Below are 12092 nucleotides of genomic sequence, written 5' to 3' on the forward strand. Positions count from 1 at the left end.
AATTAAGTTAATTAACTTTTATTTAAGAAAATTTATGTTCAGAACAACCTTGTTCATGCAGGTGTTAAATGTTACAAATTTAATGAGAGGAAGAAGCTGCTGAAGGTAGACAAATGTTGATTTTGTTCTGATGTAGAGACAGCAGGCATTGTTCTTGATGTATCATATATAATTCCCATCTCTTAATGAAATGTTATTCCTCCTGTGTAGAAAGATCTTGAGTCTATGTTGCAGTGGATCTTGCAGCATCACCTCAGAGAGAATGTCCTCAAGTTTGGGCTGTGTGCAGAGGCAGCTGTGTTACTGCTGGAAATGGTTAGATTCACTGTGGACAAGGTAAGTGTTTCATTGCAAGGACAGTGCAGTGTGAATGGCTGAATAAAGAGCCCAGGTGTGACAAGTGCTGGTGGCAGCCTTTACCTGTAACCCCAAATCCTGCTGTGCCCTCAGAGGGCAATACTGAACATGGCAGTGAGCAGGGACTGCCAAGGGGCACAACAACTACTGCCCTGGCTATGTAGCACAGCATGTGATGGGCTCATGTTTTACAGAGACCAGAGGCAGGTCTTGCCCACAACAGTACTCAGTTTTTTCATTCTTGATGATGATAGGTCACCTTTCTGGTTGGGTGTATCTTCAGTCTGCAATGTGGAGGTTGGCTGCTGGTGCCTTGTCTGAATTTACGGCTGGGTCACTCTTGCTTAGGAATACCTAAAGAGGAACAAAGATAAACTTTTATGAATGAGAGGAATGCTGCCTTGACCAGATGCACATTTGTCTGTTCAGCCTCTTGCAGATGCAGAAGCCTCCTGGGCAATTGCCTATCCCGGGAATGTTATGGAGTTTCTGTGCTTGATCTACCACAGTTATACACAGGACCCTGTGTGGCACTGTCCTGACTTCTTGAAAACTTTGGCTATGCTTGCTTTTCACTCAGGATCACCCAAGGTATGTGCACAGGAGCCAGCATAAGCCCTTCTGACCAGAGAGGGGTCACTAAGAGAGAAAAAAATCAATGTACAGTAGACTGAGTGGAAATGTTTTGCTGTCTGCTTTCACAGGGTGGGTCTGAAGGCCTTTTGACCCCTGATGGACCAGCCATTGCTGAAGGGAAAGGCTGTGCTGATCCCTCCTCTCTCCCACTCCTACCACACCCTGCCAAGAAACAAGTGTGGGATTTTGTGCGAGTCCTCCTGATGGACAGTCTTCTCAACATCCCAGCAAGCAAACAAGGACATCCCCTTGAGCTGCTTCTTGAGGTTTATCACATCAGCAGGCTTTGCTGTTCTACCTTGCACTGGGGGTGGAAGGACAGGACATACCCTTCTAGAGACCTAATAACAAAACTGGTAACAGTGACAGAAGGAAAGGACTTCTCTAATTCCTCTGCATTAATGTGAACTAAGAAAATGCTGTCCCTGGAAAACAGAAAAGACATTTTTCAGGCAATGTTTAATATTGAAGAAAAGTGTGAAAACAATTTCCTTTTCCTTAGTAATACCTGCTTGTCATTAGGAAACCCCTTGAATTTGTCGAGAACAGAAAACGTCAGATGGAGAGTCCTGCATACTGATTTTTGAGATAACAAAATCTCAGTTCTCAAATAAACAAAAAACCCCTGTCTCAACTGTGAGTTCAGATTAATACAAGCTGTAGGAGCTGAGTCTGGATAATAGATTTCAGCCACTCAAAGCACTCTAGAGAATCAGAGTAGTCTGAAGAAAGGGGAAAATGAAAAATTTGGGATTCAACTCCAAATTGTCAATAGTCCAGGTGTCCCAATGTGAGTTCTGATGCAGATTTAGCTTAGTAATACGAATAGTAATGAACATAAGTTTGACTGCAATTGTAATGAGTTGAATCCTCTTGTGGAGCACCAGATTTATAGGTTTAAAGCTTTGGTACAGTTAAAACAGAGTTTGGATTTCTGGTTGTCTGAATCCTGGGTCTGCTAATGGAGCTCAATGTCCCTGAGCACAAGACCTCTTGGGAACCACCTGTGAGCCAAACTCTGGCCCTTTACAAAACTTTGTTTCTGTTCAGTGCAGAGGGTGACTGTGCTGGCTGTCAGCTAGATAGTGTAGTTCTGTGTAAGACTTCCTTGTCTTCCAGCTGGGAATGAAGTTCTGCCATCTCATCTGTTGTCCAGTAGCTGTCCACATATGTACTCTTGCTGAAAGTGGAGTCAGATTTCCTGTTTTCCTGCTGTACTAATATGTATGCCATCATTGTATAGGCTTCTCCAGAAGATGCCACCAGTGAGCAGAGGAGACTTTTTCAGACAAAAGTTCTGCTATCTGCTATGGACATCTTTCAAGTTACCAGCCAAGGCGAGGGGAAAACGAGACCAAGAGGTGAGTGGTGAGAATCAGATTAACTATTGCTTAAATATCCTAACTGATATTTAGCATGTAGGTGTCATTGTTAGAAAGGTTTGGAAGCAATAGCTAGAATAATAGTCCAGCTCAACAGGTTCCACTGTACATTGTCTTACTGCAAGACAGTCTGCATGTTATTGTAATTTTTTTTTCTTTTTTTTTGGAGAGCACCTTCCTTTTTTTCTTTTTGAGAAGAAATTCTGAATATTAGAAAGGGAGTATGTAGAAAGAAATCTAGGTTTATTCTTCAATGCTTAAAGCAGCCCCATTAACTTAGTTGTTACTGCTCTCCTTTCTGAGTCGTTAGTTAAACCAGTTTCATTGCAGCATTTTAGTGAGATTGCTTCCATCCTTAAGATGGAGCTGTCATTTCCAGTCTGAGTGAGGTGTTTCTGCTATACCTAGAGTCTTAGACATCTCCCAGCTCTGAGATATTATGAGTGACTGTTTCTTCTCAGCTCTGGTAAACTCACATTTCACTTTTGTTTTCATTTCCTCTTGTTATGGAATAATCAACCCTCTTATATCTTCTCCAGCAAGCAGTGATCCTCATGGTACTTCAGAATCAGCTGCACCCCCATCCATGATGAATATTGCTTATTTTGTTCAGAAGCTGGTTGAGAAACTGAACAGCAGAATGTTTGTGGCTGACCCCAAGCAAATCCTCATCTTCATTGCCAAACAGATTATGTGTGTGAGTCACTTTTTTTCTCCCCAACTTTTATCAACATGCTGGTTTTTTACACTGAGGTCATGGTACTGCAATTCTGAAAAAGATGGCTGTAATCCATTTGGTGATTGTGGTGATTGTTGTTGTTCTTGGTTTTTTGCATGAGAACATAACAGCTGTAAATTATAATTAGAGAGAGATGGTGCAGCAAAAAGAAAGGATAGTTAACTCATTTGTGACACGGTCTGTTGGCTATGTACACATTGATGAACTGGGATAAATTAATCTCTTCCACAGTTATGGGGACTTCAGCAGAAATACTGAAAAATAGAATTTTTATGTAACAGGTAGTTATAGTGAATTTTGCTGAAATAAGTTTCCAACAGCTTAAATGTAATGGGAGGAGTGGATCCTTGGGGAGAAAGTTCATTAAGCAAGCCAAGTAAACTGCTGTTTTGTGTTTTCACAGGTCTTAGAAAGCTCTGTTTCTCAAAAGGAAGTTTTCCTCAGTGCCCTGTACAGCTGCTTAAACAGAGCCATCCTGTACTGCTTATCCAGACCACAACAATCACTGCCTGAGCAGTTTAATGTCCTGAATACTCTCATTGTTCTGCAAGAGCAGTGGGACATTATTTTTGCAACTTACAACTCAAACAGTAATTTTGTCATCTGCCTGATGTACTGCCTTTGCCAACTGAACTCGGGCAGGTACAAGTGTTTATCTTATGATATTTCTCTATATTTGTGCTGTACCTATGGAAGTGGGTGCAGAGGGGGAGATGTCACATAACTTAGGCAATATCCAGTCTGGGGAATGAACAGAAGCTGAGATTGAGCTGGATACAGCATTTCCAGCAGTCTACTCACTTCAGAGTAGTCACTGCAGTTAACAAGCTTGAACTGATTTCAGTGGAGCTGGCTCACAAGCCCATCAAGAGAATGAGCATCTGGAAATCTTCCTGGGATGTAGGCTAGGATCACTCCCAAATCATGTAAGTGGCCATTCTCCGAGACATCTGCATGGGGTAATTTAGTGAGATGTTTTCTTCTGATCCAGCAGTCATTTGTATGTGGGCACACTTAAAACATATATAGAAGTGTGAATGGATCTTGTGATCTTTGTGTTATTGTTACTTGGATCTGAGCTGCAGCATTTTAGTTGTTCTGACATTGGGAGTTTTGCCCTCTGCCATTGGGTAGGGCTAGAACATCCATACCCACTGTTTGCTGTTCTTACAGATTTTGATATAACAGATGTACTCTTGCTAATGTAAGCTGGGGAGTTACCTTGGAAGCTTAGTTTTGTGAGAAAAAGCAAATATTGGCAAGTGCATTTTTCACTTTAATGATTCTTGCTTCAGTGATAACCTTCTGTACTGCTTTGATGGTCTGAATGGAATCCATTAATAGAGTGTCACACCAGAAATGAGCTGTACTTCCTGAGATCTTTTTTGGATGTTCTTATTCCAGTCAGATAATAATTTTCAGGTCAAACCCATTGAAGTGGGGTGAGGATTGCTTTTATGGAGTAAGAGCACAAACTATTTTTTAAAAAACTAAAATACAGAAGGATTTATGTTATCCAAAAGCTAAACATGGCAAATCCAGAAAATCAGAAATGTGGTATTTTAAAGAAAATCAGAAATAAAAATGGCAACTTTGCATACCCAAGGATTTGATTCTCCCAGATAGTAGGGCCTGTTCAGAATTAAAAGAACTTTGTGTTACTAGTGGCTATATATGCTATTATTGACAGCAGTTCTGTAAGAAAGTCCAACTTGTCTGGGTACCTTAAGCAAGCCTGTTTCTTTATTTGTTTCTTTATTTTTTTATTTATTTTTTTAAGTATTACTGCTGTACTGTGAAGTTCCTTGTGTCTTTTATCTCCTGACTGGTAGATTGTGGCACAACCCCCCAGTCCCAAAGTAGAAGTCCTCTTGGCCATGATGATGTTCTCAATAATCACATCTACATTCTAATAGTATCCATGGAGCTGAGTTTGTAGCTTTTTTGTGCTGAGCAATTTAGAAACTGAGTGAATCATCAGTGACACAAAAATCTCACTAAGCAGTTCAATTGGAGGGTACAGCAAGACACTGCTTTCCACATAGTGGCAGATACTTCTAGCCAAGGAATTCAGGGTAAAGAGACAAAGCACAAGATGCCCAGGGGAGGTGCAAGAAGGCTGATGCAGTCTGGCTACATCAGGACAGCCCAGTGTTCCCTCTAACTGGGGTGAATGGTAGATACAAGTGCAGTAAAGTGCAGGGATAAGGCACACAAAAGAGTGGGATCTACAGGGTCATGATGAGTGCTCCTTGACTTTGAAAACCAGACTGGCAGTTGTTCCCGCTTGCTGAAAATCCCATGGTATTACATGACTGGTATAAGCTCCAAACCTGAAAATACTCATCTACTAAATATATCAAGTAGGACTGGATGTGCAGAAACACCTGTAGCTCTTTCACTGTTCTCAGTTTGTTTTCAGTCTGGTTTCCTTACCTGCCCTCCTTTTTTTTCTTTTTTTCCCCTTTGTCACAGCTGTTCAGAAGGTTTTGGGGTGGATGCAAAACCAAAGCTGGCTTCTTATCACCAAATTTTCCTTGAACCCAGTGAAGAGGAAAAGGACAGCCTGCCTACTCCAGATGATGGTAATTTATGGCACATGTTGCCTGTGGCTTAGAGAGGAGGAAAATACCTGTCTTAAGCAGTTTTCAGAGCAGCTTGTGCAAGTGCCACTTATTTCCTCTTTGGTATACAGGCACAGCAGGCACAGCACAGAGAGAGTTGTGCTAAAAATTATGTGTTTGCATCAAGCCTTTTTATTCAAAAGTCACACCCAGCATCCTTGGGAGTAATGGGTATCAGTTTGGAGATCTCTCCTCCATGTTATGGCCAGTATAAGGGGTGAGACACATAAACTATTTGTTGCTCTATTTATTTTTTCAAGGTACATAAAGGGTTTGTATGTTATATGCAGAAAGAAGTATTGTAGTAGTTCAGAGAAATACAGAAAAAAAATTGTGTAGGATTCAGTGTGGTCAGCTGAGCCCTGCAGCAGAGCAGTGTTTTGTTTTTTTAATTTTTATTTTTAAATATATATTGGCTTGGTTAAGTTGCAACCAAATCAGTCTGGTTTGCAGAGAAATAGAGAAAAACACAGCACTTTCTTGTATAGTATTCTCCTGCTGTGTCAAATTGTTTCACAGCTTGGTTACCTTTGCCCCTCCATCTCCAGTGATGTTTGGCAATATAAAGGAATGTCCTTTATGTGCTTTAGCATCCTATGCACAATAATAAGATCATCAAAATTCTGATTAAATGGCTTTCCAAAGCAGAAACCAGTAAAAACCATGTGTCACTCCTACTTGTTTCTTTCAAGGAGTTGAAATATCATCAAAGAAATGTCCTGCTGTTTTCTGTATTAGATTCACTAGTCTAGCTTAGAACCTATGGAGGCAGTGTACACAAAGAGACAACTCCACTGACTCTGGCAGTTACTCTGAACCAGTGCTTTTCCAAATGAGATGTTTTTGCTTTACCTGTTGATTGACTTGAGAACATAAATGAAGAAATTTTTTTGGGTGATACTTTTGTTTCCTAGTCCGCCAGGAGATTCTGAGAACAGTGGAATTCATCTGGAAGCAGCTCATTTCTCAGAGGCGGCAGGCTCTGGAGGACATTTACAAGATGGATCTTTCTGTAAAAGGAAATGACAAAGAAAGAGACATGAAAATAACAGAGATCACTCCTTTATGGGAAGAAATTATGATGAAAGCTTGGCAGCACTTGCTAGGTCTCTGTTCTTTTATGGAATGCTCATTGTAGTAAGCAAAACTGTTGTGGTAAATGGGGTGCCTGATGGAAAGCTGCTCTTCCTTGGTTAGGGGAAGACCCCTGTGGGGGTCACAGGGCTCCTGTTGTACTGCAAGAAATAGAAATTGCCTTAGATGATTGTAACCCATTGCAAGATTTAAAAGGGAGGATATATGGTTGAAAGAAGGGCATTGCAATGTGTGTAGTGCTGCAGTGATTCAAAGTTCACGTCTGTGTAATGAAACTATCTATGGCAGAACTCTGTAAGGCTTTTAAATAAAAGCTTGAGAAGTATGTGTTAATTCATTTCTCATAAAAATAGAACATTATTCATCTGGAGTGACACACTGCCATGTTGTTTTGTCTTGTGTAATGGGGATAGAACCCCTCTATTTTCTGACAGGCTCAACTTCGTCTTAAAAGATTTTTTTGTCGGTTTTCCCCTGCAGTATCTGAAAAGAAGCTTCTCCAGAATAAAGCGGGGCCAAGCCTGTCCCAGAGCAAGCACAATTCCTGGAGTGAAAGCCTCTCTTCAGCTATTAGGTTCATACCTGGCCGCAACACAAAGGAAACATCAGGCAAATCAGAGGTAAATTTTGCTCTTTGTCTTTTCTGGATCTGCCTTGTATATTGCTCTGGATCTGGATCTGGGAGGCTTCTGAGTGTGTCTGTTGGTTGACATGTTCCATTGCAAACTAGACAGCTGTTGCAGCTGAGGTTCCTTTTCTAGGCTGCTAGAAATAATCATAAAGGAACAGTGATCTGAAGAACTTCTGTGAACAGGCAGCCTGTTCATATAGTCTAATAATGCATACTTTCTGCACAGGGCTCAATTATGGCACTTGGAAAACCTAAGCAGCCCAGATGTGTTTGTGCTTACAGGCCTCTGCTTGGGGTGGAGCAAGGGGAGGAGGTGCCAGCTTTGCTGTTGCTGTTGGCTTGCATCACCTATGTAAACCTTGTCATTCAGTCTCTGAATTAGTAGGAAGGTGTTATCAGTGCTATCCTTACATTTTCTACTCAATATGAAGTATAAAAGGTCCAAATTTTAATTTAACCCCTAGAGACAGGGAAATGTGTCTTGGTGTATAATCCAGGGATGGGTTTGGAGGGTATGCATTATTCCTCCTGTCAGCAATGAAGATGTGAACTATCTTTTCCATGTGTAAGCTCCTCCTTTGCTGAAAGAGAGGGCCATTTCCATGTTTTTGCTTAGCATTGTCAAAAATAGATATAAAAAGCACTAGATAGGTGTTACTTTTTTGAGTGAACTAGGGATAGAGTAACTAGCTATAGGGTAGGGCAGAAGTGCATTGGCAGAGTATTCAGAGCTTTAAACCAAGCTTGTGCTACTGTTGTGCTCAATGTATTAAGGTCTTTTTTTCTTCCTCCTGAGGAGAAAATGAGCCTGTTCTTAGCCTCACTTTAGGGGAGCCTTAACCCTCTAGCTCAAGCTGTAGGAGATACCTGCAAGTGAAGCAGGCATCACCAGACATAGCTGCTGTGTTGACCAGGCAGACTGTGACACCCAGCTAAGGTGTCTGACAGTACCTTACTGAGCTGCAAGGCTTTTTTCAGCATGCTGCAGAATCCCTCTCAGTCCTTAAAATCACTTTGCTGCTTACAGAGTGAGCAAGCTCTTCCCAGGTACATATGCATACTGTGATGTCATACTAGAAGAGTGTTGACTATTTGCCCTGGGGTCTGTTTAATTATTTTTTAAAATTAATTTTGATTATTACAGCTGATTACACCTCAGTGAGCAATGTAATTGATATTTGTAAATGTATCCCAAGGAACATTTTGTACAACATGCTTTTTGCTGTTGAAGGTTAAAGACTCTGTTATTGGTTTTTCCCTAAATATGCCCACATCATTAGTTCCTCCAGTGAAAAGGTTGCCATCTGGAAAAGGCAGCACGGAGACATTATTCAGGCACAAGTGCATGAAATTGGTGTTTCTACATCTTCTGTCTCTCTTCTGCAAGGAAGCTGCTTGTAATTAAAGGAGCTGGGTTTGGAAGAAACATTACTCACTTGGTGTTATTCCTTATCATGTCAAGTACTGACAGCTCCATAGCTCTGATAAATTGTTCTTCTCAATGAGATATGAAGCTACAGTTCCAAATGTTCTTCTCCTTTCTCCCTCTTCCCCTTTTTCCCTCCAGCCTGTCTTTCAGAGTTTGATGCACTTTTTAGAGAGGTGAAATCTAAAAGGAAGAAAATGTTAAGTTACCTCTCAACAGTCCTCTTCCTTATTACACTTACTTGCATTAGAAAAGTTACATTAAAAGTAAATGGTATTTGTAACGACTTTGGTAATCGCATTTAGTAGTGGTGTAATGTAATTTTGTATAATTTTCTGTGTCAGGTTACTTCTGTCTTCACTACTGGCCTCTGTCTTCACTTCTGCAAGTTACGGACTTATGTCCTAAAGCAACAGGAAATCTTCATGTTTGGTTGAAATATGGAGATTACAGGAAAAATAACAATATGAACTGTGTAGTGAGGAACAAAGAATTTAAATCCCATAGAAAAATAAAAATATTTGCTCCTAACTGAGCAAAGTTTACTGAGAGAAGTGCAAAAATTCACCCAGGATTTCAGAAGTGTGCCCAGTAGAAAGAAGAAATTGGTTTTTTACTGGGTTATTAACTTGATTATTTTATCAACTGAAAAATATACACATGCTGAAGCAATTGTAGTATTTGCTACAGATTAAAACAAAAAAAAAAAAAAACAAACAAAAAAAAACCAAAAAAAAAAAAAAAACAAGCAGCAAAAGACTCCTCTTAAGTTTTTCCTGTGATCATTTACAAGATAGGAAGAGTGCTTTTGAGACCCAATCCTCAATCTGAAAAAAAACCAGCAAAATTCAAACTATTCACTCCAGCAAAAGCTCAGACCCCACATTTCTGTTGTACTTTTTCTCATGTTCTCCATCATCAGCAAAGCCAATTTCCTGCTCCTTGGTGGCAAGTATGAAATTAGCCATCAAATGCAGCTGTGTTTTCTGCATGTTTCTGAATACACTGTGCTATCTCATGCTTTGCTTGTGGCTTTTTCTGGGAGGTGTGATCATGTAGAAAAGAGAGTGTAATTACATTTCTGGTAGTAGAATGGCACTGATCTGCTGTTGTGATTGCATCTTTTTGGAAGCCTCAGTAGTCATGCAGAGCATGAGGAGCATTGCAGAAAGTTGGGTTTTTTGATGCTTACAGATTTGGGTGACAGGTTTGGGTAAATTTGCTGGCAGGAAGGTCTGTAAGACTGAATACAGTGCCAAAGGTTTCAAATCACTGACTTTCCTGTTTCAAAGTGAGCCTTTTGATCTCATGCTCTTTCTCCTCCTTTCCCCCTCCCACCCAGTTTTGCTATCAAAATTTACTATAGATATTTAATTTTTAGGTTAACAATGACTGTGACTGGTTTTGATATCATAAAAAAGCTACAAAAGGAGCAAATGACCACTGTAGCAATTGTGTTTCAGTCAACGGTAAATAAGAGCTGCTCCATGCCCTGACCTGAGGGTCTTTAGGATGAGTGCCTGGCAAGGTTACAAGCACCACACTTCTAACTCCTGTAAGACACATTGACTCAGAACTGTAGTCATAGATGTTACTCTTTCCAAGAAATGCAGAGCCTTCTCAGTTTTACAGGAAGCCTCATCATGCCTGTCCTCTCCTGTTTTTGTTGATTAATTTCATTCCTCTATGACAAAGACCCGTATAACTTGAAATAGATAAGGTCTCTTAAATTCCCTTTTTAATCCCATTCTTCAGAATGAAGAGGTTAAGAGACTTCCTAACTTGTAATTGCAAAGCCAGAAATGTTACTTAAATCTTTTTCTTACCAATCACTCTGTTGGTCTTTTATCAGCTTTTCAAGTTAACTGAGTTAAAACAAGCAAACATTTAATGATATTTCTTTGAAAAGAGCATCATTTGTGTAACGTGTTTATCTTCATAATAGAAGGATAATTAACATCACTAATTATCTAATTAAGTTCATTAACTATCCACCAACAGTGCACCGTGAAGTTGACATTATGTTCTTCTGTCAACAAATGCTTTGATTTCTTAGGAAGTAATTAAAATGTAAATTAGCATGTCATTAAATGCACAAGGGAACTTTGGAATCAAATATTCATTTCAAAACTGCTCATAGCACGCATTTTTTTTACTTCAATGAAAGCAGGCACTTTACTATTAATGATGTATATTAAACAATTTCCATTATAATATTATTGTCTTGTTTAATAACTGGCTCAAAGCTAAATTACTGCATGCTGTAGCAAGCTGAAGAAAGTTTCTTTAACTTTGAACAAAGAAATTTTCATGTCCTTTTACACACATATCTGACACACTGCTCATTTATCATTTTCAGATTGTTTACAAGATCATAAAGAAATCATTCAACAGGTCAATGCTAGATAAGAATTACATGAAAACATAAAATGTAGAGCTATTTCATATTATGTGATAGAAATCACTGAACTTTCTGGAACATGTGGGGATCATTCCCCATTCATTGAAGGCAAGTGTTTAGCTGAGAATTGGAGTGTAAGTGCTGTATGATGACTACTAATCTTCAGGCTGACCCAAATTCTCAGGCCCCTCTGTCTGTCCCCTAAAAATTCATTAGAGGCTGCTACAGGAGATGGTGTGTGATAGCCCAGTGCACAGTAGAAACCTGTCCTACCACAATTGTTTCTTTCTTGATTGATACCAGTTTAATCTTAAAACCTGAAACACAAGAGATATCACTTACAAATTTTTTGTGGGAACTCTTCAGATGGATTTTTCCTGTGTTTTTAAACTCAGTGGTCTTCTATGGGAGTCAAGTCCCTTCATTGAATTACACATAGTATGAAAATGTTGCCTGCCATTTCCTGCATATTGTTTTAAAATATCAGTTTTCCTTTCAAGCTAGAAATTGTGTCTGGTCAGGCTTGAGTTTGGATATTGGATTTCAGCAAGTGGAGTTTAATGTTTAAAGCTGTTGGCACCAAAGTCTCGTCTTTCAAGAGCTGCTGGTTGCAGAGTTTGACTTTCACATAACAGAGCTGATGCCAAATGAGTTGAATGGTGTTAATGTGGATGAAAGAGGAGTTTTATTTGGTTGCAGAAAACCCTAGAAACACGTGCTAACCAGAAACAGATCATTCTTTTCTTTGCTGAATACACCAACAAATAATATTACATATTTCTTGCTTCAAATATGTCTGTT

At 39.6% G+C, this 12092-nt stretch overlaps 1 protein-coding gene and 1 long non-coding RNA gene across 30 annotated transcripts in view; one reads left to right on the forward strand and one right to left on the reverse strand.

The window, feature by feature from the left end:
- The window catches only part of WDFY4 (WDFY family member 4), a 129414-nt gene that overhangs the window by 58466 nt on the left and 58856 nt on the right, over positions 1–12092 (forward strand). For 28 of the 29 annotated variants that reach the window (XM_064430730.1, XM_064430732.1, XM_064430733.1 and 25 more), the window contains 9 exons: positions 211–336; positions 787–948; positions 1062–1259; positions 2237–2354; positions 2915–3072; positions 3518–3756; positions 5590–5699; positions 6653–6844; positions 7314–7453. In XM_064430730.1, the coding sequence (XP_064286800.1) occupies positions 211–336; positions 787–948; positions 1062–1259; positions 2237–2354; positions 2915–3072; positions 3518–3756; positions 5590–5699; positions 6653–6844; positions 7314–7453 (1443 nt within the window). Of the gene's footprint in view, positions 1–210; positions 337–786; positions 949–1061; positions 1260–2236; positions 2355–2914; positions 3073–3517; positions 3757–5589; positions 5700–6652; positions 6845–7313; positions 7454–9234; positions 11110–12092 lie in introns of those variants that run through there. The other variant, XM_064430734.1, reaches the window with a different exon arrangement.
- LOC135306563 (uncharacterized) lies at positions 3–8472 on the reverse strand. The gene is made up of 3 exons (XR_010367354.1): positions 8416–8472; positions 6591–6748; positions 3–711 (listed from the first exon to the last, which is right to left on the reverse strand). It is a non-coding gene; the product is annotated as an uncharacterized LOC135306563 (long non-coding RNA).

The sequence above is a fragment of the Passer domesticus genome, chromosome 8 (assembly GCF_036417665.1).
Source record: "Passer domesticus isolate bPasDom1 chromosome 8, bPasDom1.hap1, whole genome shotgun sequence".
Lineage (NCBI taxonomy): Eukaryota > Metazoa > Chordata > Aves > Passeriformes > Passeridae > Passer > Passer domesticus.